The sequence below is a fragment of the Lolium perenne genome, chromosome 4 (genome assembly GCF_019359855.2).
Source record: "Lolium perenne isolate Kyuss_39 chromosome 4, Kyuss_2.0, whole genome shotgun sequence".
Classification (NCBI taxonomy): domain Eukaryota; kingdom Viridiplantae; phylum Streptophyta; class Magnoliopsida; order Poales; family Poaceae; genus Lolium; species Lolium perenne.
This window is the reverse complement of record NC_067247.2, coordinates 165,688,672-165,714,685: the sequence shown is the minus strand read 5'-3', so window position 1 is coordinate 165,714,685 and position 26,014 is coordinate 165,688,672. Positions and strand designations below refer to the sequence as shown.

At 44.1% G+C, this 26,014-nt stretch overlaps 2 protein-coding genes across 14 annotated transcripts in view; both read right to left on the bottom strand.

Moving 5' to 3' along the window:
* Positions 1–26,014, bottom strand: part of LOC127294437 (uncharacterized) — a 267,807-nt gene that overhangs the window by 228,493 nt on the left and 13,300 nt on the right. The window lies entirely within an intron of this gene.
* Positions 19,860–25,124, bottom strand: LOC127294438 (uncharacterized). 13 transcript variants are annotated; one of them, XM_071818884.1, is made up of 9 exons: positions 23,309–24,058; positions 23,082–23,227; positions 22,918–23,009; positions 22,308–22,530; positions 22,166–22,206; positions 21,692–22,053; positions 21,266–21,382; positions 20,851–20,895; positions 19,860–20,346 (listed from the first exon to the last, which is right to left on the bottom strand). In XM_071818884.1, exons 6-9 carry the CDS (start codon positions 21,802–21,804, stop codon positions 20,310–20,312), a joined length of 312 nt encoding a protein of 103 aa, XP_071674985.1. In that variant the 5' UTR covers positions 21,805–22,053; positions 22,166–22,206; positions 22,308–22,530; positions 22,918–23,009; positions 23,082–23,227; positions 23,309–24,058; the 3' UTR covers positions 19,860–20,309. The 13 variants fall into 13 exon arrangements, 9 of the variants coding, with proteins under 9 accessions (XP_071674985.1, XP_071674988.1, XP_071674987.1 ...); XR_007846636.2 differs by having other exon boundaries at positions 21,266–21,337; positions 21,692–21,799; positions 21,893–22,530; positions 23,309–24,060; XM_071818887.1 differs by adding an exon at positions 25,030–25,124 and having other exon boundaries at positions 21,692–22,530; positions 23,309–23,343.

Genomic DNA, 26,014 nt, shown 5'->3' with positions numbered 1-26,014 from the left:
AGTTGGGCAATTGACAAATAGAGATGCATACATATCATGATAATTACTATGAGATTTAATCAGGGCATTACGACAAAGTAAATAGACCGCTATCCAGCATGCATCTATGCCTAAAAAGTCCACCTTCAGGTTAGCATCCGCACCCCTTCTAGTATTAAGTTGCAAACAACAGACAATTGCATTAAGTATGGTGTGTAATGCAATCAACACAAATATCCTTAGACAAAGCATTGATGTTTTATCCCTAGTGGCAACAGCACATCCACAACCTTAGAACTTTCTGTCACTGTCCCAGATTCAATGGAGGCATGAACCCACTATCGAGCATAAATACTCCCTCTTGGAGTCACAAGTATCAACTTGGCCAGAGCCTCTAATAGCAACGGAGAGCATGCAAGAACATAAATAACATATATATGATAGATTGATAATCAACTTGACATAGTATTCAATATTCATCAGATCCCAACAAACACAACATGTAGCATTACAAATAGATGATCTTGATCATGATAGGCAGCTCACAAGATCTAACATGATAGCACAATGAGGAGAAGACAACCATCTAGCTACTGCTATAGACCCATAGTCCAAGGATGAACTACTCACGCATCAGTCCGGAGGCGGGCATGGTGATGTAGAGCCCTCCGGTGATGATTCCCCTCTCCGGCAGGGTGCCGGAGGCGATCTCCTGTATCCCCCGAGATGGGATTGGCGGCGGCGGCGTCTCTGGAACTATTTCCGTATCGTGGCTCTCGGTAATAAGGTTTTCGCGACAGAGAGTTTAAGTAGGCGGAAGGGCAGGGTCGGTGGAGGCACGAGGGCCCCACACCATAGGGCGGTGCGGGGCCCACCCAGGCCGCGTGGCCCTGTGGTCTGGGCGCCTCGTCGCCCCACCTCGTATGCTCTTCGGTCTTCTGGAAGCTCCGTGGAAAAATAAGACCCTGGGCGTTGATTTCGTCCAATTCCGAAAATATTTCCTTTGTTGGATTTCTGAAACCAAAAACAGCAGACAACATCAACTGGCTCTTCGGCATCTCGTTAATAGGTTAGTGCCGGAAAATGCGTATAAATGATGTAAAGTATGTATAAAACATGTGAGTATTGTCATAAAAGTAGCATGGAACATAAGAAATTATGGATACTTTTGAGACGTATCATACCACCATGCATGGAGTAGGCCGGCTACCATGGCCATGGATCTCTCTCTCTCTGCCGGCCCTTGCGTGATGAACAAAAACCTGCGCAAACTTTTTCATTTGCCAGCAGCAATGGTGATAATGGATGCACGCAAAAGTGGGAATTGCTTAATATGGTGAGTTGCGGACAGTGGTTGTGTTGTATGTACGGCTGTAGTCCACTAGTAGAAAAGAGGGATTTGGTTTTTTGCTCCAAAGATCATTAGCACCGTATTTGGCATGAACCGGTGCTAAAGGGGGTCATTAGCACCAGTTCGTGCGGTCTGAACGTCCAGGGGACCAGCCGCGGCATTAGCACCGATTTGTGCAAGACCTTTTAGCATCGGTTCGTGCCACGAACCGGTGCAAAAGGGTTGATGTCAGCCGCGAACCCTTTAGCACCGGTTCGTGTTATGAACCAGTGCTAAAGGTTTTTTCTGCTCCCCACGCACCTCCACCACCCCCCCGCCCCACCGTGGATCGCCTTTTTTAACTCTATAAAATAGAAAAGAAAATGATAGAAAATTCAAAAAATAAAATCTTTTGAGATTCATGTATGATACGCAACCTACTATTATGGAAAATTAACAAATTTGAATTTCGAATTTTTTTGCATAAAAAGTTTAGAAAATGGTAAAATGGCATTAACTTTTGCCTACGACGTCGGAAAAAAAACGTATAATATAACAAAATGATCGTGAGAAAAAGTTACATCCTATATTGTGCACGGTTAACCCGGAGCAGCAACCATCATCAAACAATAAGAACAAATTCCTCATGCAAAAGTTGCACGGTTGAACAAACTCCTCGATCGTGATGGTAGCATCATGTTTATCAAACGCAGCAAACATCAGCTGCATGGATGGATGGATGGATGGATGGATGAGAATGACACACACGGCATATCCGCGGCGACCTCGTGTGACCAAGAGTTGGCGTGAGACCATCTGGCAGCGGAAGCACCTAGCATTGCAAGACAGCTAGAGCCTAGAAGCCATCATGGCAGTCTGGTTCCTGGGCAGGCGGATTGGTTGCGCGCCGACCAGTACACGATGAGAAAGTGGGATCTCTTACATCTGACACCTCTGCTCCTCCGCATCCCCTCTCTCTCTCTCTCTCACACACACACGCCGAGCCAAGACTCAATTTGCAAGCTCGTGGCTCAATCTATTCTGGTTTTCACACATTTCATCAATGACGATATTGGTGTTCATCATTAAGCTAGCAGATGCTTTATGCCTCGAATCCCCTGGGCATATTGAGACTTGGCCTTTGTTGCTACAATGTGATGATTTAATTCAAGAGATCGCTTAGCTGCACTTCATTTTTCAATCGCTGGTCCCTCTGGAGACGCTCCAGTTACAGACAGGCAGACAGCCTCCCTCCTGCGCATCGCATGAGAGGGGGCGGAGCGACAAGTAGGGTCCTGTGAAGAAAGAAGCCATGCATGCCCAATCAGGCTGATCCATCCGTCCTCCTCTTCTCTCACCTCTGAACTCTGATTCGTTCGTCCCCACCCCACTTGTTGCTATGTGGACTCTGGTCTTAGTCCCTTGTATCATTTCTCTCCTCCGGAAAGCACAGATACTGCCTCTTTTCACCTTTCCATTGGAGTCTGCTTCCTCATGACCGCATCAACAAAACAGCCATATGAAGCTCAACCTTTATTTTGGAGAAGAGATCCTTGCTCCACGGCCTTAGCTTTTGTCCGTTTGTTTAGCATTCAAGTTGACAAGGATCCGTATGATTACTCTCACTCGTGAAAATTAGTGATTTAGATGTTGATATATCTTTTCTATAAACATGGTCAAACATAATTAAAATACTAGTTCTACTCGAGAGAAATCTTAAAATTTAATTGAAATTCGAGACGAGAGGGTAAATGGGGACATGGGCAGGAGGATCATCATTATGATTTCTTTTGTAAAGGTACGTACTGTTCTACTGTAGCGCCTTTTTCATGCATATACTTTTGGGGCAGGCAGTGTAGACCGAAGCACACCTGTGCCGTGGTGGTTGCTTGTGGACGGTACTAAAATTCATCATTTTTTTCCAGTTATAGTCATTCATACCACAATATTCCTCTATATCGGGATTTTCAATATCTTTTTGGTTCATCATGCATAACGAAAACAAAATTTTATCCGCGTCATAAAAAAATGAAAACAAAATTTGGTACTACAAACTTCATTTTACAAATTCGATGTACTGAAATAACATGCACGGTGCTAACTATCTACAAACACGCGGTACTACTGTAAATGTGTTATTGGGAAATGGTAGCCAGGGGCTCTCCTGACGCTTAGCGTGGGTAAGGGGAAGAGTCGATCGATCCATCTATGGGTCTTTTGATGTCTAGCACACTTAAGGTAGGCTACCAGTAATTTATGCTGACCATGGATCTCCTTGTGTGCTGAACTGTACAAAGAAAAAGTTGCACAAGCTTATTTTGCTGATAAAGATGCACGCAAAAGTAGGAAAGTGCTTAATATGGTTCAATGCTTGTTTGCTTCTTGGGTAAAACGTGCTGCACCTGGGTTGTAGGCCTTGGCTAGCAGGCATAGGCATGTAGAACGCACAGTGTCGTCGGAAAAAGAAAGCATGGAGATGGAAGTATGAAGCCTGGCATGCACTACGTCGAGACAAGATATGGATCTGGCCGGATGACCAACCGCGCGTGATCTCTCAAGGAAAGGAAAAGATCTCAAACTCGGTCGCATATTATTCTCACGTGATCATACCTACACCATACTTGGGCAAATTCTTTCTCACGTGGTAGTGATATTCTTTTCCAGCTATAGTTATTCATGATACCACAATATGTTTATACATGCAACGGCATTAACAAAAACAAAATCTGATTGTACTATCTAGAGTAGTTTTTACAAATTAATCTGTCATCACAGTTTTTCTTTTTCGAAATCGTTATACACTGTTTTGTTCAAATTAAAGACCCGTTGGATGGGATGTTTTGGTGTCTAGATAGAAGCACCATGCATGGAGCAGGCTGGCTACCATGGCCATGGATCTCTCTCTCTCTCTGCCGGCCCTTGCGTGATGAACAAAAAGCTGCGCAAGCTTTTTCGTTTGCCAGCAGCAATGGTAATAATGGATGCATGCAAAAGTGGGAATTGCTTAATATGGTGAGTTGCGGACAGTGGTTGTGTTGTATGTACGGCTGTAGTCCACTAGTAGAAAAGAGGGCTTTGGTTTTTGCTCCAAAGAGCATTAGCACCGGATTTGGCACGAACTGGTGCTAAAGGGAGTCATTAGCACGAGTTCGTGCGGTTTGGACGACCAGGGGACCAGCCGCGGCATTAGCACCGGTTCATGCGGGACCTTTAGCACCGGTTCGTGCCACGAACCAGTGCTAAAGGGTTGGCGTCAGCCGCAAACCCTTTAGCACCGGTTCGTGTTACGAACCGGTGCAAAGGTTTTTCTGCTCCCCACGCACCTCCACCCCCCTAGTGGATCGCCTTTTTTAACACTGTAAAATAGAAAAGAAAATGATAGAAAATTCAAAAAATAAAATCTTTTGAGATTCCTGTATGTTAAGCAACCTACTATTAGGGAAAATTAACAAATTTGAATTTCGATTTTTTTTGCATAATTTTTTTAGAAAAAGGTAAAATGGCATTAACTTTTGCCTACGACGTCGGAAAAAAGCGTATAATATATCAAAATGATCGTGAGAAAAAGTTACATCTGATATTGTGCACGGTTAACCCGGAGAAGCAACCATCATCAAGCGATGAGAACAAATTCCTCATGCAAAAGTTGCACGGTTGAACAAACTCCTCGATCGTGATGTTAGCATCGTGTTTATCAAACGCAGCAAACATCAGCTGCATGGATGGATGGATGGATTGATGGATGGATGAAATGACACACATGGCATATCCGCGGCGAGCCTCGTGTGACCAAGAGTTGGCGTGAGACCATCCGGCTAGCGGCAGCACCTAGCACTGCAAGACCGCTAGAGCCTAGAAGCCATCATGGCAGTCTGGTTCCCGGGCAGGTGGATTGGTTGCGCGCCGACTAGTACACGATGAGAAAGTGGGATCTCTTACATCTGACACCTCTGCTCCTCCGCATCCCCTCTCTCTCTCACACACACACACGCCGAGCCAAGACTCAAATTTGCAAGCTCGTGGCTCAATCTATTCTGGTTTTCACACATTTCATCAATGACGATATTGGTGTTCATCATTAAGCTAGCGGATGATTTATGCCTCGAATCCCCTGGGCATATTGAGACCTGGCCTTTGTTGCTGCAGTGTGATGATTTAGTTTAAGAGATCGCTTAGCTGCACTTCTTTTTTCAATCGCTGGTCCCTCTTGAGACGCTCCAGTTACAGACAGGCAGTCAGCCTCCCTCCCGCGCGTCACGTGAGAGAGGGCGAAGCGACAAGCAGGGTCCTCTGAAGAAAGAAGCCATGCATGCCCAATCAGGGTGATCCATCCGTCCTCCTCTTCTCTCACCTCTGAACTCTGATTCGTCCGTCCCCACCCCACTTGTTGCTATCTGGACTCTGGTCTTGGTCCCTTGTATGTTTCTCTCCTCCGGAAAGTGCAGATACTGCCTCTTTTCTCCTTTCCATTGGAGTCTGCTTCCTCACGACCGCATCAACAAAACAGCCATATGAAGCTCAACCTTTATTTTGGAGAAGAGATCCTTGCTCCACGGCCTTAGCTTTTGGCGGGGTTTTTTAGCATTCAACTTGACAAGGATCCGTATGATTACTCTCACTCGTGAAAATCAGTGATTTAGATGTTGATATATCTTTTCTATAAACATGGTCAAACATAATTAAAATACTAGTACTCGAGAGAAATCTTAAAATTTAATCGAAATTCCAGCCGAGAGGGTAAATTGGGACATGGGCAGGAGAATCATCATTATTATTTCTTTTGTAAAGGTACGTACTTTTCTACGTAGCGCCTTTTTCATGCATATACTTTTGGGGCAGGGAATGTAGACCGAAGCACACCTGTGCCGTGGTGGTTGCTTGTGGACGGTACTAAAATTCATCATTTTTTCTAGTTATAGTCATTCATACCACAATATTCCTCTATATAGGGATTTTCAATATCTTTTTGGTTCATGATGTATAACGAAAACAAAATTTTACCCGCGTGATAAAAAAAATGAAAACAAAATTTGGTACTACTAACTTCATTTTACAAATTCGATGTACTGAAATAACATGCACGGTGCTAACTATCTACAAACACGCGGTACTACTGTAAAGGTGTTATTGGGAAATGGTAACCAGGGGCTCTCCTGGGGAAGACTCGATCGATCCATCTATGGGTCTTTTGATGTCTAGCACATTTGAGGTAGGCTACCAGTAATTTATGCTGGCCATGGATCTCCTTGCGTGCTAAACTGTACGAAGAAAAAGTTGCACAAGCTTATTTTGCTGATAAAGATGCACGCAAAAGTAGGAAAGTGCTTAATATGGTTCAATGCTTGTTTGCTTCTCGGGTAAAACGTGCTGCACCTGGGTTGTAGGCCTTGGCTAGCAGGCATAGGCATGTAGAACGCACAGTGTCATCGGAAAAAGAAAGCATGGAGATGGAAGTATGAAGCCTGGCATGCACTACGTAGAGACAAGATATGGATCTGGCCGCATGACCAACCGCGCGTGATCTCTCAAGGAAAGGAAAAGATCTCAAACTCGGTCGCATATTATTCTCACGTGATCATACCTACACCATACTTGGGCAAATTCTTTCTCACGTGGTAGTGGTATTCTTTTCCAGCTATAGTTGTTGATGATACCACAATCTGTTTATACATGCAACGGCATTAACAAAGACAAAATCTGATTGTACTATCTAGAGTAGTTTTTACAAATTAATCTGTCGTCACAGTTTTACTTTAAAAAAAAAGTTATACACTGTTTTGTTCAAATTAAAGAGCCGTTGGATGGGATGTTTTGGTGTCTAGCTAGTAGCACCATGCACGGAGCAGACCGGCGACCATGGTCATGGATCTCTCTCTCTGCCGGCCCTTGCATGATGAACAAAAAGATGCGCAAGCTTTTTCGTTTGCCAGCATCAATGGTGATAATGGATGCACACAAAAGTGGGAATTGCTTAATATGGTGAGTTGCGGACAGTGGTTGTGTTGTATGTACGGATGTAGTCCACTAGTAGAAAAGAGGGCTTTGATTTTTTGCTCCAAAGAGCATTAGCACCGGATTTGGCACGAATCGGTGCTAAAGGGGGTCATTAGCACCAATTCGTATGGTCTGGACGTCTAGGGGACCAGCCGCGACAATAGCACCGCTTTGAGCGGGACCTTTAGCGCCGGTTCGTGCTAAAGGATTGACGTCAGCCGCGAACCCTTTAGCACCGGTTCGTAACACGAACCGGTTCGTAACACAAACCGGTGCTAAAGGTTTTTCTGCTCCCCACGCACCTCCACCCCCTTGTTGATCGCCTTTTTTAACTCTGTAAAATAGAAAAGAAAATGATAGAAAATTCAAAAAATAAAATATTTTGAGATTCCTGTATGTTACGCAACCTAGTATTAGGGAAAATTAACAAATTTGAATTTTGATTTTTTTTGCATAAAAAGTTTAGAAAAAGGTAAAATGACATTAACTTTTGCTTACGACGTCGGAGAAAAGCGTATAATATATCAAAATGATCGTGAGAAAAATTTACATCTGATATTGTGCACGGTTAACCCGGAGCAGCAACCATCATCAAACGATGAGAACAAATTTCTCATGCAAAAGTTGCACGGTTGAACAAACTCCTCGATCGTGATGGTAGCATCATGTTTATCAAACGCATCAAACATCAGCTGCATGGATGGATGGATGGATTGATGGATGGATGAGAATGACACACACAACATATCCGCGGCGAGCCTCGTGTGACCAAGAGTTGGCCTGAGACCATCCGGCCGCGGCAGCACCTAGCACTGCAAGACAACTAGAGCCTAGAAGCCATCATGGCAGTCTGGTTCCCGGGCAGGCGGATTGGTTGCGCGCCGACCAGTACACGATAAGAAAGTGGGATCTCTTACATCTGACACCTCTGCTCCTCCGCATGTCCTCCGTCTCTCCCTCTCTCTCTCTCACACACACACCGAGCCAAGACTCAAATTTGCAAGCTCGTGGCTCAATCTATTCTGGTTTTCACACATTTCATCAATGAGGATATTGGTGTTCATCATTAAGCTAGCGGATGCTTTATGCCTCGAATCCCCTGGGCATATTGAGACCTGGCCTTTGTTGCTGCAGTGTGATGATTTAATTCAAGAGATCGCTTAGCTGCACTTCATTTTTCAATCGCTGGTCCCTCTGGAGACGCTCCAGTTACAGACAAGCAGACAACCTCCCTCCTGCGCGTCGCGTGAGAGGGGGCGAAGCGACAAGCAGGGTCGTCTGAAGAAAGAAGCCATGCATGCCCAATCAGGATGATCCATCCGTCCTCCTCTTCTCCCACCTCTGAACTCTGATTCGTCCGTCCCCACCCCACTTGTTTCTATCTGGACTCTGGTCTTGGTCCCTTGTATGTTTCTCTCCTCCGAAAAGCGCAGATACTGCCTCTTCCCTCCTTTCCATTGGAGTCTGCTTCCTCACGACCGCATCAACAAAACAGCCATATGAAGCTCAACCTTTATTTTGGAGAAGAGATCCCTGCTCCACGGCCTTAGTTTTTGGCCATTTTTTTAGCATTCAAGTTGACAAGGATCCGTATGATCACTATCACTCGTGAAAATTAGTGATTTAGATGTTGATATATCTTTTCTATAAACATGGTCAAACATAATTAAAATACTAGTTCTACTCGAGAGAATCTTAAAATTTAATCAAAATTCCAGCCTAGAGGGTAAATGGGGACATGGGCAGGAGAATCATCATTATGATTTCTTTTGTAAATGTACGTACTGTTCTACCGTAGCGCCTCCACCCCCCTCCCGTGGATCACCTTTTTTAACTCTATAAAATAGAAAAGAAAATGATAGAAAATTCAAAAAATAAAATCTTTTGAGATTCTTGTATGTTACACAACCTACTATTTGGTAAAATTAACAAATTTGAATTTCGATTTTTTTGCATAAAAAGTTTAGAAAAAGGTAAAATGGCATTAACTTTAGCCTACGATGTCGGAAAAGAGCGTATAATATATCAAAATGATCGTGAGAAAAAGTTACATCCGATATTATGCACGGTTAACCCGGAGCAGCAACCATCATCATCAAACGATGAGAACAAATTCCTCATGCAAAGGTTGCACGGTTGAACAAACCCCTCAATCGTGATGGTAACATCATGTTTATCAAACGCAGCAAACATCAGCTGCATGGATGGATGGATGGATTGATGGATGGATGAGAATGACACACACGGCATATCCGCGGTGAGCCTCGTGTGACCAAGAGTTGGCGTGAGACCATCCGGCAGCGGCAACACCTAGCACTGCAAGACAGCTAGAGCCTAGAAGCCATCATGGCAGTCTGGTTCCCGGGCAGGCGGATTGGTTGCGCGCCGACCAGTACACGATGAGAAAGTGGAATCTCTTACATCTGACACCTCTGCTCCTCCGCATCCCCTCTCTCTCTCACACACACACACACGCTGAGCCAAGACTCAAATTTGCAAGTTCGTGGCTCAACCTATTCTGATTTTCACACATTTCATCAATGACAATATTGGTGTTCATCATTAAGCTAGAGGATGCTTTATGCCTCGAATCCCCTGGGCATATTGAGACCTGGTCTTTGTTGCTGCAGTGTGATGATTTAATTCAAGAGATCGCTTAGCTGCACTTCGTTTTTCAATCGCTGGTCCCTCTGGAGACGCTCCAGTTACAGACAAGCAGACAGCCTCCCTCCTGCGCGTCGCGTGAGAGGGGGCGGAGCGACAAGCAGGGTCCTCTCAAGAAACAAGCCATGCATGCCCAATTAGGCTGATCCATCCGTCCTCCTCTTCTATCACCTCTGAACTCTGATTCGTCCGTCCCCACCCCACTTGTTGCTATCTGGACTCTGGTCTTGGTCCCTTGTATGTTTCTCTCCTCCGGAAAGCGCAGATACTGCCTCTTTCCTCCTTTCCATTGGAGTCTGCTTCCTCACGACCGCATAAACAAAACAGCCATATGAGGCTCAACCTTTATTTTGGAGAAGAGATCCTTGCTCCATGGACTTAGCTTTTGGCATTTTTTAGCATTCAAGTTGACAAGGATCCGTATGATTACTCTCACTCGTGAAAATTAGTGATTTAGATGTTGATATATCTTTTCTATAAACATGGTCAAACATAATTAAAATACTAGTTCTACTCGAGAGAATCTTAAAATTTAATCGAAATTCCAGCCGAGAGGGTAAATGGGGACATGGGCAGGAGAATCATCATTATGATTTCTTTTGTAAAGGTACGTACTGTTCTACCGTAGCGTACTATTCTACCGTCGCGCCTCCACCCCCCCCCCCCCCCCCCCACATGGATCGCCCCTTTAACCCTGTAAAATAGAAAAGAAAATGATAGAAAATTCAAAAAATAAAATCTTATGAGATTCTTGTATGTTATGCAACCTACTATTAGGAAAATTAACAATTTTGAACTTCAATTTTTTTTGCATAAATAGTTTAGAAAGAGGTAAAATGGCTTTAACTTTTGCCTACGACGTCAGAAAAAAGTGTATAATATATCAAAATGATCGTGAGAAAAAGTTACATCCCATATTGTGCACGGTTTACCCGGTTAGCCAATTTTTAGATTCTCAAAATTCCAAATTAAAATATGAAAGCAAGAAGATTTTAGTTTTTTGCTAGAAATTTAGGATTTTATATATGTTTTATTTTTTTAAAATTAAAATTAGTAATTGCATCCTGCATAAAGATTACTACTACTTTTAGCAAATTATAAGATTTTCAAATTTTTAGGTTTTAGGTTTAGCAAAAAAAATTGAAAATTGAAAATAATTAAAAATAATACAAATTATAAATTTAATGTTATTTATTTATTCAAGATTATCGACGAAGACCCGTCCCGTGCAGCGAAGTCCAGTTAGTAAGACCCCGCGCAAGAGTGGGTGTTATAGAAGAATATTATTCCGAATACTCCTTTGGACGCATATAGTAAGTAGCATTGAGATTCTGCATCTTTTTGATTTTTTTTATGAATAGCAAAAATTCACTCTATCGTTGGGTCGGAGGTTTGGTCCAGAAAAATTAGGAACAAAACGTCTACCACAATGAAGTTTATAGCGCTGGATTTCCATGAAAGTATAATTCTTCCCATCAGTATCCTTTTGAGCATCTCTACGATGAGTATGTTCAATCTATGTCTTTTTTCATTAATTCTCCATTAGTTTTTTTTTCCAATAAATGAAGTTTTTTCTGTAAATACTGTTGTGTATTTGATTCCACATCATTACTTTTGTTTATTAAAAGAATTATTTGAAATTCAAACAATAAAGAAATGTGACATCGACCAACATGTTAATATGATTGATATGATAGTAGTATCACATACATGCGCGCGAACCACTTGGATGTGGGACGGGAGGGAACTTGGAAGTTAAGCGTGCTAGTGCTAGAGTAGTGGGAGGATGGGTGACCGAGCGGAAAGTTTAACCACGAGTAAGTAATTTGACTAGAGATAAGTATAGCTAGAGACTAAACTTATGAAATAACTAAAATATTTGAAATTCTGAAAAAGAAAAAGAAAAAAGAGGGAGTGGAAAATAATTCAATTTTTTTACAGTAGGGGGTTCCACCGTGACAGCGTTTTGGAGCGTTTTCCTGCCGCGGTGCTAAAGGTCCTCCGTCCGGGCGCTCCTATGCGGGCCATGTGGTGCCCCTTTAGCACCGGATGCGTTGCAACGGTTGACCATCCGGTGTATATGGCCATTTCAATGTCACATCCCGAAATTTTCTAAATTTTGGAATGAAAAATAAAAATAATTTTAATGCTTGATTGTTTGAACTTGATTAAAAATTCACAAGAAATTAAAACTTTTGAAGTTAATTAATAGTAATTTCAAAAAATGAGGTTTTCAAAGACTTTTGATTTCAAAGCATTTTTCAAAATCAAACCTATTTTAGCTTTCAAGATTTTCAAAGCCTTAATGGATTTGTATTTGAGAAAACAAAACCCTAGAAAGGCAATATAGCCACATGGACATGTATGTCAAATTTTGGTTTTATAAAGTTTATATTTTTCCAAATTTAGTCTTATATTAAAGTATTTTTCATAACGAATCTAACGGTACCTCATTTGTATTTTTCTAATTATTTTTGAAGCCCCAAAGTGTATTTCCAATTTTGTTTCTTAAAAAAACAAAGGACGCGGCCGACCGTGCGGCCCAACGCCCGCCGCAGCCCACCCAGCCTGCCCGCTCGCCCGCCCGGCCCAGCTCACCCCTGCCCAGCTGCCCTAGCCCACCTGGCCGAATCGGCCAAGGCCGCACCACCCCAGCGCCCAGCCAGCTGCCGCCTCCATGGCCCAGCACACACGCACGCCCCGACCACGACCAACCCAGCGCCGCCGCCTTTTTCCTTTTCTTTTAGTCCCACCTCGCCTCCTTGAAGAAAATTGTTCCAATCTACAGCCTATATAGAGATCCCAAGGAGCAGCCCTCAAAGCACATCAGCACCACCGGCGCCTCCTCTCTCCCTGCGCAAAGCATAGGCGCGCAACGCTGCTGCTCTCCTGAAGCGGGGATCGTAGCTGTTCGTGACGCAACATTCGCAAAGCTAACGCATTCCTTGCCCTTGCCCGGTAATAATTCTATTTCCGCTCCATTTACGTAGATTGTCATACGTATCTTCTCAATTTTATTTCGTTAGATTTACACCTCCATTTAGAATAGTGGTTACACCTCCATTTAGAATAGTGGTTCTTCCGTTAAGTTTGCAATTAGAGTCTCTACAACTTTCGTGTAGGAAGTTTTTCCATCCGAGCAACTTGTTCGGACAACTTTTTATACAACATTAGAACTGCAACCACTTCTGTTTAGTTTTGTAAAATACATATCTTAAGTTCTGTTCGTCGGATCTCAACAAACCCTATATCGTTGGAATCAGCAAATCACGTAGATTATTTTAGACATTTAGCGTGGCAGTTTCGCCCATTTTATTTTCGCGGTATCCATTTGTTCCGCAACATCATCTATAAAATAAATCCTACAAACTTTTTTGGAGAGATTCTTTTGGCGATACGCTTGTAATGGAATTCTCTACAACTTCCGTGTAGAAAGTTCTTCCATCCGGAAAATTTCTTCTAATGACTTTTCATGAGAAGTACAGTCCTATAACTGGTTTCGACATAGTTCCTTTAGCTAAAATGATCTTTATGATCATACCCATCTTCTAGGACCAGTTATAATTCTTTATCATGATCACAGATAATGCATAGCTTACCCCTGGTTGTCTAGTTCATATTATTCAAATAACAATTGCGTTATTTGAGTAAAGTGTGTCATGTCCTAGTTTAGATTTTTACCTTGCTTTAGTAGGGTATACTCTACCCCATATCACATGTAATGAACTTTTGTTATCTATTAGGCTCCGCGAACCAAATCCCGATATCATTCATGCCTATACAATCTCATGCCATTCAACCCTTCCACTTAGTTCGAACTATTCAAACTTTCAAATGAGTTAGTTGAATAGTTCAATATATCATTAGTTCACATCCAATGTTATGTGTGACCTTGTGCTACTCTGATAAGTGTTGTCACACTATGTCAATTGCATAAGCCTTGCTTTACAGTACTCCATCCAATAGTACCACTGTCCAAAATATTTGAATCACTTTGCAAATATTCAAATTCAAATATGAGAATTTGAGTATATATCCATTATTGTTTTCTATATTTCTTTCTCAATATGATTCTTTTGTGAAGGTGAAACTCATGATCACATCCACACACCAATACATCGTGTCTATCCAAATTCATTTTCATTCACTCCTTTGACTTAGTTTAAAACTTTTCAACTTACAAATGAGTAAATGGAGTAATTCTATATATCACTTGTTTATACCTAAGCCTATGTGTAGTTCATACTATTTTGAGTAATTGTTGTCACACATATTCAATAGTATTGTTGTTGCACTATTTGTCACTTATGTGATTCAATTCACATAAGCTGTTCCGAATTCTTTTCATGCTTTTGTAAAGTATAAATATTCTTCATTTATATCTTAGATTATCCAATTCGTTCTAATCATGTGACTTTCCGTCCAAACTCTCACCGCCATATCTTGCAAGCCAAACCTCATGTCACACCTTAGTACTGTAAGGGTATATTGCCCCTATGTGTGGTTTTGGTAATTAATGACAACCCCTATGGACTAATGTTTTCATTGAGTTTATATGAAGGAACATTCCATAGGTACTACTTGTATTCCATGTGTTGGATTCAAGTATGGATGCCATGAAGATAAAGATACACCTTGTGTATTGGCATCAAGATCATTGTTTTAAAGATACATATGTGACATGATCAAGAAGAAGAAATGAAGATGGAGTTCTTATGTGGAACTCAATATTAGCCATGCTCTATCTTAAGTGAGTATGAGAAGATACAAGGTTGATTTGGGCAAGTTCAAGATGAGCATCTCAAGTGGATCACATGCTTGAAGCTTGCCGTCCATTTGTGATAATGGACATGTGAAGATGTACATCTATGGAGCTTTCCCATCATGGTGTATGGGGGAGCATTTGTGAGTCTTCATGAAGCAACGATGATCAAGTTGAGGCATACCGGCTTGTATGGAGCTTGAAGAGCTATCATCAAGATCAAGCGGGATGCGCAAGGCAAAGGTATGGCTTTGCTAGGTTTTTCCTTTTACCGGTCTCAAGGTGGTTGATGGGAGACCGGATTATAGGATACATAGCCGCACTATTAAGAGGGGCTTTCGGTTGGGTAACTTGATCACATCGTCTTAGGGAGCTCAATCCTTTGCATACTTTGCATATCCTTATTGCTTCTTGGTGTTTATCTGTGTGAGGTTCTTGAGCTTGTTGCTAGCTTTACAACAAGCCCAAGTTCATCGAAAACGGAATCCGCATGCATCTTCTATTGCGTTTTCGAGTTTGGACGTCTTCACCGTTTCTTGACGGTGGGAGACTCCCTCTCTAAAATCATCTAAAATGTTCTGAGAGGAGTCTCCATATTTCCAGTTTTTGTTGGGGTTCTATTCGTCGTTATCTTTCCAACAAAATTGGTTTCATGTCAATCGGAGTTCGGGAGCAATAGTTATTAAAGAAAAAGGAAAGATGAGAAAAGAAAAAAAAGGGGAGGGGCAGCCGGCTGGGCGACCGGTCAGCCGGGCCGCACGCCGGCCCACCCGGTCCGCACCGGTCGCCAACCGGACCGGGTGCCAACCGGCCCCTTGACCGGCCTGCCCAGCACAGGCCCCGGTCCGACCGGGGGCCTCGCTGGCCTGCTCGCCCACGCGCCACGGGCCGCTCTCCTCGCCCGGCCGGGCCGTCGAGCGCCCGAGGCCCACCCGCGGCCTGCGTCCCCGACCGCCCCGTGCGCCTGTGCGTGTGCTCCGCCTCGCCCGGTCGGTGGGCTGGCCCGACCGGACGCCTGACCGGCCTCCCCAGCCCAGGCTCCGGTCGGCCGGCCTGCTGGCCGGCTGGGCTGTTTTTTCAGCCCGATTTTATTGCCTTTTCCTTGTCTTTTTCTCCCCAACGGTTATTTCTTCCTCCTAACTATAAATATCCTTCTTCCACCTTGAGCTAGAGTAGTTCTTCCCATTCTCTCTTCTCCATTGTTGCATTTGAAGAACTTGCTCTCCCCTTTGATTCCTCCAACCATTCTTGCTCATTCTTGAGGGATCTAAGAGAGGAGATCTAGATCTACACTTCCACCAATCCATTTCTTCTCTAAGTGAGGGAATCTCTTGGGATCTAGATCTTGGAGTCTTTTGTTGACTTTCCCCATTGTTCTTCCTCTCCAATCTCATCCTAGCATTTGTTGTTTGGGTGGGATTTGAGAGTGAAGGACTTGAACACCTCTAGTGTTCTTGCTTTGCATCATTGCATAGTGTTGAGCTCTCCACCACGATTAGTTCGAGTGAGAGACCGTGAGCTTGTTACTCTTGGAGGGAAACCTCCTAGTTGGCTTGGCGGTTGGTGCTCCGGTGATCTCTTCAAGAAGATTGTGAAGAGGCCCGGGCTTCTCCTTCGTGGAGCTTGTGAAGTGGTTGTGGAGCTTGCCATCTCCGGAGCGGAGGAAAAGCTAACCATAAGGAAAGGGCCATTATCCTTCGTGGGTGTGGTTCGGAGAATAGGGTGAGCCTTCGTGGCGCGGAGAATCCTTCGTGGGACCTCCACTCCTCCAAACGTGACGTACCTTGTTGCAAAGCAAGGGAACACGGGAATACATCCTCGTCTCCGCGTGCCTCGGTTATTTCTATACCCGAGCTCTCTTTCCTTGTGATAGCCATCGTGCTTGAAGTACATATATCTTGCTATCACTTGTGCTACATATATCTTGTGCCTATCTTGCTTAGCTCTAGTTGCCATTGTTACACTTAGTTGAGCTTAGCATATTTAGGGTTTGTGCTTGCAAACTAAACATTAGTTTAATTCCGCATTCTTACAAGACAAATCCGCAAGAGTTTGTAATTGCCTATTCACCCCCCCCTCTAGGCGACATCTCGATCTTTCAATTGGTATCAGACCGGACGAGAGCTCGGATCGAGTCCTCCTCCTCGTCCAAGATCTGCTCGCCTTCCTCGTCGCCAGCTCAATCACCTGCAGAAGGTTTGCCCTCTCCTGCTTCTCCTCCTCCCCCTTGTTTTTCTCCCCAGCTCCGACGACGACGGGCCGGCGTGCTAATTAGTTACTTCTCCTGATCTTGTAGTTGTGGTGGGGAAGAAAGGACGAGGCGGCGGAACAAAGGACGGGGCGGCGGAAGATAGGACGGGCCGGAGGGTGGCGACCAAGTACAGCGGCGATTTCATCTTAGGCTGCTGCTCCCTCTGTTCGTCCACCGCTAGGTACTGGGAGGTATAAATCATCTTCGTTCTTTTCCTATGTCTTTCAAGTGCATCTGGTACAAGCTAGCTAGTGTGTTTTGTGATAGACTAGATGACCCGTTGCGCTATCGCGCAATGACAGAGGCTAACCATAGGGTTTCGCTTATTTTAGTACCGAAGGTTGGAGCAGAGCTCGTCCATCGAGTACAATAGTATCCGACGTGCGTGTTATCGCATTGCTCGACGACCCTTGTACTTTCATGTGTCTAATGCTCTCGATATCTCTTCCACTTTCCTTTGCGTAATCCACTTGCTATCACGGGAATATTATGGTTAAGTGGCTGCGATTTCTTATTTCATCACTTGCACATTTGCCTTCCATCGCAATGTTTAAGTGTACCTATGCACGGCGTTTTAATAACTTTCAAATAATACCCGCTACGCTATCGCGCAAATGGCGGAGGCTAACAATAGGGTTTGGCTTATTTTAGTACCGAGGGTTGGAGCAGAGCTCTTGCATCGAGTACAATAGTATCCGACGGGGCGTGTTACCGTGTTGCTCATCGTAACCGTTGGTTTATTTCAATACCGGAGGCTCGGGAGCGTGTAGCTCTTTCGATGGCCGTCCCATGGTGAGCTATAGTAGTATTCAGCGTGTTTCATTGGAGGAAACGCCCTCGACGGCCCTTGTACTCTCATTTGGGTAATGCTCTCGATGTTTGTTCCGTACACATGCCTCCACGGTCGTCCTCCCTCATACATTGATCTTCGTGTCTTCGGTTGTCTTTGTTATCCTAAAATCGCGTCCACCGCTCCACATAAGCTTAGTGCTCGTTCCATGGCATGTGTCTTTCTTGAGTATCCCTCTAACCATCGGAGTTACCGCTGCTTTAACCCTGTCACTGGAAGAATACTCGTCTCACGACATGTTATCTTCGATGAGAAGGTTTTTCCTGTTCAGCATGCAACTTCGTCATCCGCGCTTGCGCCTCCTGCGCCGCGCGGACTCGACGACCTCTTCGGCACGCCGCCCATGCCGCCAACGCGAGCTCTTGCACCAGCCCCACGCACCCTAGAGCTGGCCCCAAGTGCGCCCGCCCCGGCCTCGAGCGCCCCCGCCTCGACACCGCCTCGCCCAGCCGGGTCCTCTGACTCGGCAGAGAATTCGGCGTTTTCTCTGCCGCGGTAGGCTGCCACGGCAGAAATTCCGGCAGTTTGTCTGCCGCAGCAGGCAGCCACAACAGGAACTCCTGCCGCACCTCGCGCTCGGCCCACCGCCGCATGCCCTGCCCCTGCCACAGCTGCTGCTGCCGCCACCCCGACGGCCTCCTTAAGTGGGGCCTCCGACCTTCGGCCTACGCTCGTCTCCTCCCAATCTTGTCGCGAGGGGGAGGATGCCGGTGCTGATTGCCTTAAGGAGGTAGGAGGTGAAGTCGGCCTACTTGACGTGGTTGAAGCACTCGTCGCGGGGCACGTAGAACTGCTGAAGCATGGGCCTTATCTCAATAGCCGTTCAGTATTACGATTGTTTGACATATGTACTTATCTGCAACAATATATTTTATTTTGTTTCTAACTAATAAGTCACTTGGCGCAACCGTCAATACTTAAGCCAAAAGTTTTGTTTTCCATGGTCTGCGGTTGCTATAATTTTGAGGAAAGAAAGTGAAATAAAAAATGAAAATGGGTTATACACAATCAAATAAGTTGTGTTTCTTTTTCTATACATGTTCTATATGACCAAATTAAAAGACTAACTCATTAATCTTGGTCAAAATAAAAAAAAGGTAGTCTCAACATTTCAAAAAAAAAAAACTAAGAAAACACATGATGTTGTTTGAAAACCCTAAAAATAAATCAACATAAATAATAAAGGCCGTACCAATGCACGCACATTCAACTGAAGCAAAGACTTCAAAAATAAAACTAAGACTTAAATATTTTATCAAGACCAAAGAGTCGGGATAGTATCCACATGCTACCGTCTAAAATTTTACACACACTTTACTGTGGTTGAAATAAGCTAATTGCTAAGAGTCTACATGTTTTGTCTCTTATCTGAAAATTAAAAGGAATAAACACGTCACACAATTGTCTGTAGACGGTGTACCGGTCACTGACCTTCCCCTTTCTTCTCCAGTGGTCTCGTCTTGTCCCCCACCCAATTCTCCAACGTGTTGCGGCTATGCCCGCCAATTTCTCTCCCCGGCCACCTTGGACTGACTCCACCGGTCCCAATCCCTCGTTCTACCGTGTCTCAACCACGCGACCCAATCATCTCTCCTTAGTCCTCTGCCCAGCTTGATTCTCGTTGGTGGCGCCTGACACTCGCTGAGTGCCTCTACGCCGCATAGGCGCCTACCGCTCTAGGAAGCTGCAGTGCCAAGACAAGCCGCGCTCTCGCTGCAGATTTGCTGGGATCTAACCAAGAATTAATTGGTGGAGCGGGAAGAGAGGAGGACGGATGTGTGTGTTCTCTAAATTAAATATATTAAAGTCAAATTTTAAGAATTTGTTCAATCCCCACCGGTCTACTCCTTATCACACATAGTATGTTTCCAAACCGGTTTACAAAAATAGAAAAAACTATACTGAAATATACTAACAAGGGCAAAACGAAATAAGAAGTCACGTGCACAGCCCAGGAAACAGGTACATGTCACTCTATTTGTATATTCTAGTCTAATCCTAAATTTAATTTGACTGGGAATTCTCAATATTTGAATGCCTCATAACAACAAAATATAGTGCACAGAGAAACAACCTTGTTAATCGTAAGGGCGAAAGAATGTAGTTTAGCTCTCCACTCTAAAGATGTAATAACTGAATGAAGTAGCAAATACTGCTCAAACTAAGAACGTTCAGCATTGGCTTCTTCTAACTGCATAAATGTAGCCCTGTCACTTCATATAGTTTCGGCTGAGTTCTACTGGGAGCGTCCAAAACATCACAGGTAATCATGACCATTTTCAGTACACTATGAACACTGTCTTGCGTAATCTGCTCTCATCTACCGACGGCCTCCCGCTTTTCTTGCACCTGAAACCTGCTCCTCGTCAGATTTAACATCTCCATACTGCCAAAGCCGCAGACTTTCCTTCTTTCCTTCCTCTTGGAACTGTCTTTTTTTATTCTGGAGACCTGCCTTCCTCTCCTTGGTGTCCCATCTCTAATATCTTGCTTCTTCCATGCCCAGCATGCCCTTCCTGCACATACAAAATAAGCATATGAGGAATGAAGATAAAGTCTCCTATTCCTAAATACATAAACATGCATGTAACATAGCCTATATGAATGAACTAACGAGATGGAGTCTGCGGTTTTAAAATAATGCGACGTAATACTCCATCTCATTATGGTTTTAAAATAATGCGATAAAGGTACTCATGGCAGCTATTCAGGGAAAAAAAACTAACGAGATGGAGTAACATTCAGGTCAGATTTGTTGCATTTAGAATGGGAGCTATCCACTTTGGTCAGTAATATTCGACCATGAATGAGTCAAGATGTCTAGAATTAAATAAATAGCAGTACAAAGAGGGGAAATAGCCAGTTGCAACTCACAGAACATGTACCCGAAAAACACATGTTCTGCATGATTATACTTGACAAATCTCACAAAGAAGATGGACCTTGGCACAAGACAACAATTTCACAATGTTGGCTCTTGCGAAAACCAGTAGGACCTTAAAGATGAATAGGTAAATTACCTTTGGTGGGTACTAATTAGCAAGCTGCTGCAACTGCCATACATACTGCAGGTAAATACACCAAGGAGAGGTAAATAAATACACCAAGTAATACATCTAAATGATTGGGAAGCCTATAAGAACATGACTAAGCTCACTAATTTGAAACAGTTCAGCATTGTAAACAGGCTAATGATATGCAATCCCTGTAACCTAGGTTGGTCATGTCCCTGAAGCTATTCTTGAGGTGATGGTAAATGACAATCTAAATGCGTTTAACATGGAATAAAAACCCCATTAACTAAAAAAACAATACACGTACAGTCCACATATATCAGAGAATGCTTAACCCTTAGATCTAACGGTCATAGGTAATCATGTAAATGAAGGGAAAGCAGTGTAAGAATATTAACTGGAAAATACAAAGGGCATTTACCTGGGGATTGCGGTGCCTTTGGAGTGAGGTGTTGAATGACCAATATAGGGTCGTAGTGAAGGTAAGGATAATCTGTGATATCCATAATATGCCACAGTCAAATCATACCAAATATCCCTACATAGATATTTCTAGATTAGATAACTCATGCGACCAAATTAACCTGCAAACTAAGAGAACAACATATCTAAATTCAAAACGTTGAAAGGACAATAATGGGAAAAATATAAACATGAATCATCAGCAAATAAAATTCAGCTTTTGTCAATGCTTAAAACAGATGGAACTCTACACAAACTGAAATAAAATACAGCTGCTGGAATCTGTTGAAAAGACAATGATGCATACCCATGAGCATTTGGACCTAAATCTACACAAACCGATGGGGGTGGATAAACCAAAACATAATTCATTAAAGATACTTACCATGGTTTCTTCCGGAAAGCAAGAGGCGGATATGACACCTTCAGCTTCTTCTTAATAAATTTTGTACCGTGGCTTATTCCTCTTTTAGACTTTCCCATATATGAACTCCTCATGTTTGGGGAAACAAACCAGAAAATAAATTACAATACTGAATGAGAAGAACACATCAGAAGAAGAAATAATCACGGCAGAGAAGCTCACCTTAACCAGTATCAGAGATTCTGCTTGCTCATGGGAGGAATTTGACCCACCTCCATATCGTTGTACCTATTAGCATCATCCAAAGCATTGTCATCTTCATTCATATGCCGCCATCATCATGGTCGATCTCCATTGACAACAGACATCAAATGGCACCCCATCTGCGCCCCGGCGCAAAGGCAAAAGCGAGACAGTATTATAACCATCATATAACCATCATAGTAATAATGTCATAAGTATATTACAAAACATATTGTGGACAATGGGAATCACCGGAATAGCCTTATCCAAATTCCAGTGACACTTGTGTTTACCTATTTTGTGGTACTGAATTGGTCAATACAAATTTTGAAGTATATATGCATGTCGTAAGTATACTACATTACAGAACATAGGTGATAGAACTCCTATGTACATTTATACGGAAATTTCAAGGTTCAACGGCTTGGTCCTATAGCCAACAATCTTGCATAGAATGGTCGAATGATCAGACTGGGTTTAGCTCAAACATGTGAGCATCACCCGCTGAAAGCAGCATGAACCTTCAAGAGTAAATCAATCTTGGCCACCAGGGAAGTAGCTCCGATGGATTATATTCACATGTCGAGCAAAAGAACCTGCGAGGCTATGTACCCAGCCTGCAAAATAGATTGCATCACTACAGAGCAAAAAATAGTTAACAAATCACCACATGTAAGTATTGTACCATGCACCAGACCTACACCAAGAGAAGTTCTTTTAAGTGATTAAACCAGATAACACCAAACTTAAAGCATCAACGATACTATTGGAAAACTTAAACCCAAAGCTCACAGAAATACCATACCCACATCTTCAAAGGACAATATTTTGTATATGAACTTACTGTGATGGCAGAACTCACTTTATTTTATCCATGTTTTGTTTATAAAGAAGCACCCTCCTTAAAAAATGTTCTCTTAGATAAAAATGAGAGATTTTTTTAATCTCTTGTTAGCTTGAAAATCTTAGTGGTGCCTGGAACTAAATTCAACATTCATACCTACCGTGAAGCTGGAGCCATGTACTTCTACGGTCTAAGGGTTGTTTTTTCTTGTCGGCTGCACCGGTCGATTGTTTCACAGGTTATGTCCCACACCTGCAATTATATTTTCTGTTAAGACATGTTCAATAGATAAAAAGAATGTAGATTGTCCAAAAAATCACCCACTTTTTATCTTTTGGCAGAGGCAGAGGTTCGACGGTTGATTTTGGATCAACAACTGCATCCTTGCCAAACACGTTTTCTGGCAGCTGACCTCCCTGTCCTTTATCTTCACTGTCTTGAACCAAAGGTACCACACCACATAAAACATGCTATATTGAGAACGAAAGATCAGTACAAGCACATTCCAAGAGGAATGGAAGTGAAGTACTATGAAGCGTTGGTAACCGAACCTTTAAACTTAGAACGGTATGAATCAATGATCATCCTGCAAGAATGGAGGAAATTTTCTTAGTCTCAAGTCCAGGTTCTCCGCTACTTTGGACAAATATAACGGAAGATGCAATAAAAGAAATCTAACGACACGTGATAAGAAAAGCAAGGTGGCCCAAGATACAACTCAGCGAGAACATGTCCAGATTAATACATATCAATGGTCTTCACAAAAGAACCCTAACTCAGCAAAAACATGTCTCCAACAGTGAGCTTAGCTGCAAGCTAGTATTTTCTTAAATTAACAGACATGATGGTATATAATTAAACTCCTATCATGTGAATTATAAATTTATTATATCAAGAAATATTACAGAATAATGAGAAGGACCATATATTTATATGCTATTGTTGCAGTGCTAAATAAACATGCTATTAGTTTTACACTCCACAAAAGGAGCTTATCAGTACCCTCAACATTCATTGTAAAGAGAAAGTGATAGTTCTAACGCCATATACCCCAAGCAAAACAAGGTCAAATGATCATTTCCAGACCAATGTCCTGATTAGTCGAGCAAAAAAAAATGCTAATAAAAACACTTGTAAACAAGCATTGGACAGAAAATGGACTGAAACACAGATTAAAACAATCATCTAAACCAATTGTGCGGTTTTGGTGCTCCATCTTCCCCAACGAAAGCTATAGGCCACGGATTTGTCTCCTCTCCTCAACCAATCTAAACAAATTCTCCATCTACACAAGGCTTAACAAATCTAGGGTTTGCAAACAATTGCCATACCTTGGGAGGAGAAACTGCAGAATGCATTCAGTGGCGTATGAGGTCTGCTTTAGCGGACTCCGGTGGTCACCTTCGTCAGCCGCCCCCATTTACCATTCAATTCCTTGCTATGCTTATAGCCTAAGGTTGGGGAAGAGGCGACCAGGAAGACGACGAGCGAGGGCATGGGCGAGGGAGCGTGGCCCGCACCAGCCGGCCTGCCCCCGGCACCTTCTTCACACAGCACCGCCCCAAGAGCCGCCCCTCGCTGCTCCTTCACCTACGGTCCAACGCCGCCCCTCGCTGCACTTCCGCCTCTGGCCCAGTGCCACCCCAAAAACGACCTCGCTTGAGGAGGAGAGATAAGGGCGAGCCCGGCGGCGGCGAAGGCCCAGCGGCGAGCGTCTCCCGGGCGTAGGACTGGCGTCGGGAGCCGGCAAGGGTGAGGGCGAAGGCGCGGGGCGGCCGACACAGCTCTGCCTCCCTCCTCCCCCGCATCCTCTCCAATCACGCTTCTCCACCACCCACGGGCCTCCCAAACGGCGTCGGAGCCCACGGACAACGGCGGCTACGCGACGGCGGCTCCGGGATGACGGCTCCCACCCATTCAGGCCCTCCGCAGCTCCTCTTCTCCACCTAGGGCGGCCGGCTTCTTCACTTGGGGCGGCCGCCGCAGCTCCGCCTCCCTCCTCCTCCCGCACGCCGTCGTCGTCGCCACACACATGGGGGAAATGGTTGGGGGATTTTTGTCCGTGGGCGCGATCTAGGGTTTTGACCCATCTCCACGCGCACAGGAAAATGAGGGAAGAAACGTGACGTGAACGAGCAGCGTAGTTTCCTCTGCTCGCCGACCCCACTCACGAATGGTCCCAGACGTCATAGATTCATTCAGACAAGCCACGAGTGAGAAAAGGAACTACCGCATCCAACGGCTGCTGTCAAAAGCGGGGCTGGATATTTACTGTCGCTGCCAGTTTCAACGCACACGATGGATTTGCCCCTTTTGAAGCCTCCTGGAGCCGGGTAGTCTAGGAACATTTATAGAAGTAATGTAGCAAGCTAGAGGTACTGCTCCTTGATGGATCGATTGAGCTCACAAATTGTGGCTAGCTAGTGGATTTGAGGTTACCAAACATCGAGTTGGTTGCAGAGAATTTTATAAATAACTTAAACAAATTACTTAGCTGTTCTAAGTTTGTAGCTCTATGAATATATTCGTAGCTAGATGCTACACACCTCACCGCACCTGAAGATTCCAACTTCAGGACTGGCTATGTGCCTCAGGTCAAGCTAGAGCTGCGGTAGTATTTCCTGACTTGTACAATGATGATAGATTCATTTAGTCGCGGATGCCTGGTTGCCCAAGCCGGCATAGTAATTAATTAGTCAAATGGAGAATGCATGAGTTTTCTGACATGAATTGACATGTTCCTTTTAGAAAAGCTTTTCTTACTTACTGAATTAGACGTGGTTCTAGTAAAGCTTAATCATTTCTTGATCTAGCACTCCTTACTTATTTACTCCTTGTTGGTTGGCAAAGCTTAACATTGGCAGCGGCACTATATTGGCACACTGTGCACTCTTTATTTACTTAGAGCATGTATAAGAGCATGTCTAACAGGCCCCGTATAACCCGCCCACCCCGTAAAATTCCGGCGACATACGGGGCAGACGCGGTTTGGGCCGTCTAGCAGGCCCCGTATTCGGGCCGCCCCGTTTCGGCGGAATACGGGGCCCAGGAAATCGGCCCCGTCGCCCCGTACATATAGTGGGCGCAGGTGCGAGTGAGGGGTTAACCCCTCACTCGCAACCCTAGCTCCGCCGTGCGCCGCCGCCTCCTCCTCCTGCTCCGGCGAGCAATTAGCCGCTCCTCCGCGCCGCATTCCACCCCCAAGCCTGCATGGACTCCCGCCGCCGCAGTAGCGCCTCGCCGGCGAGCGGATCGAA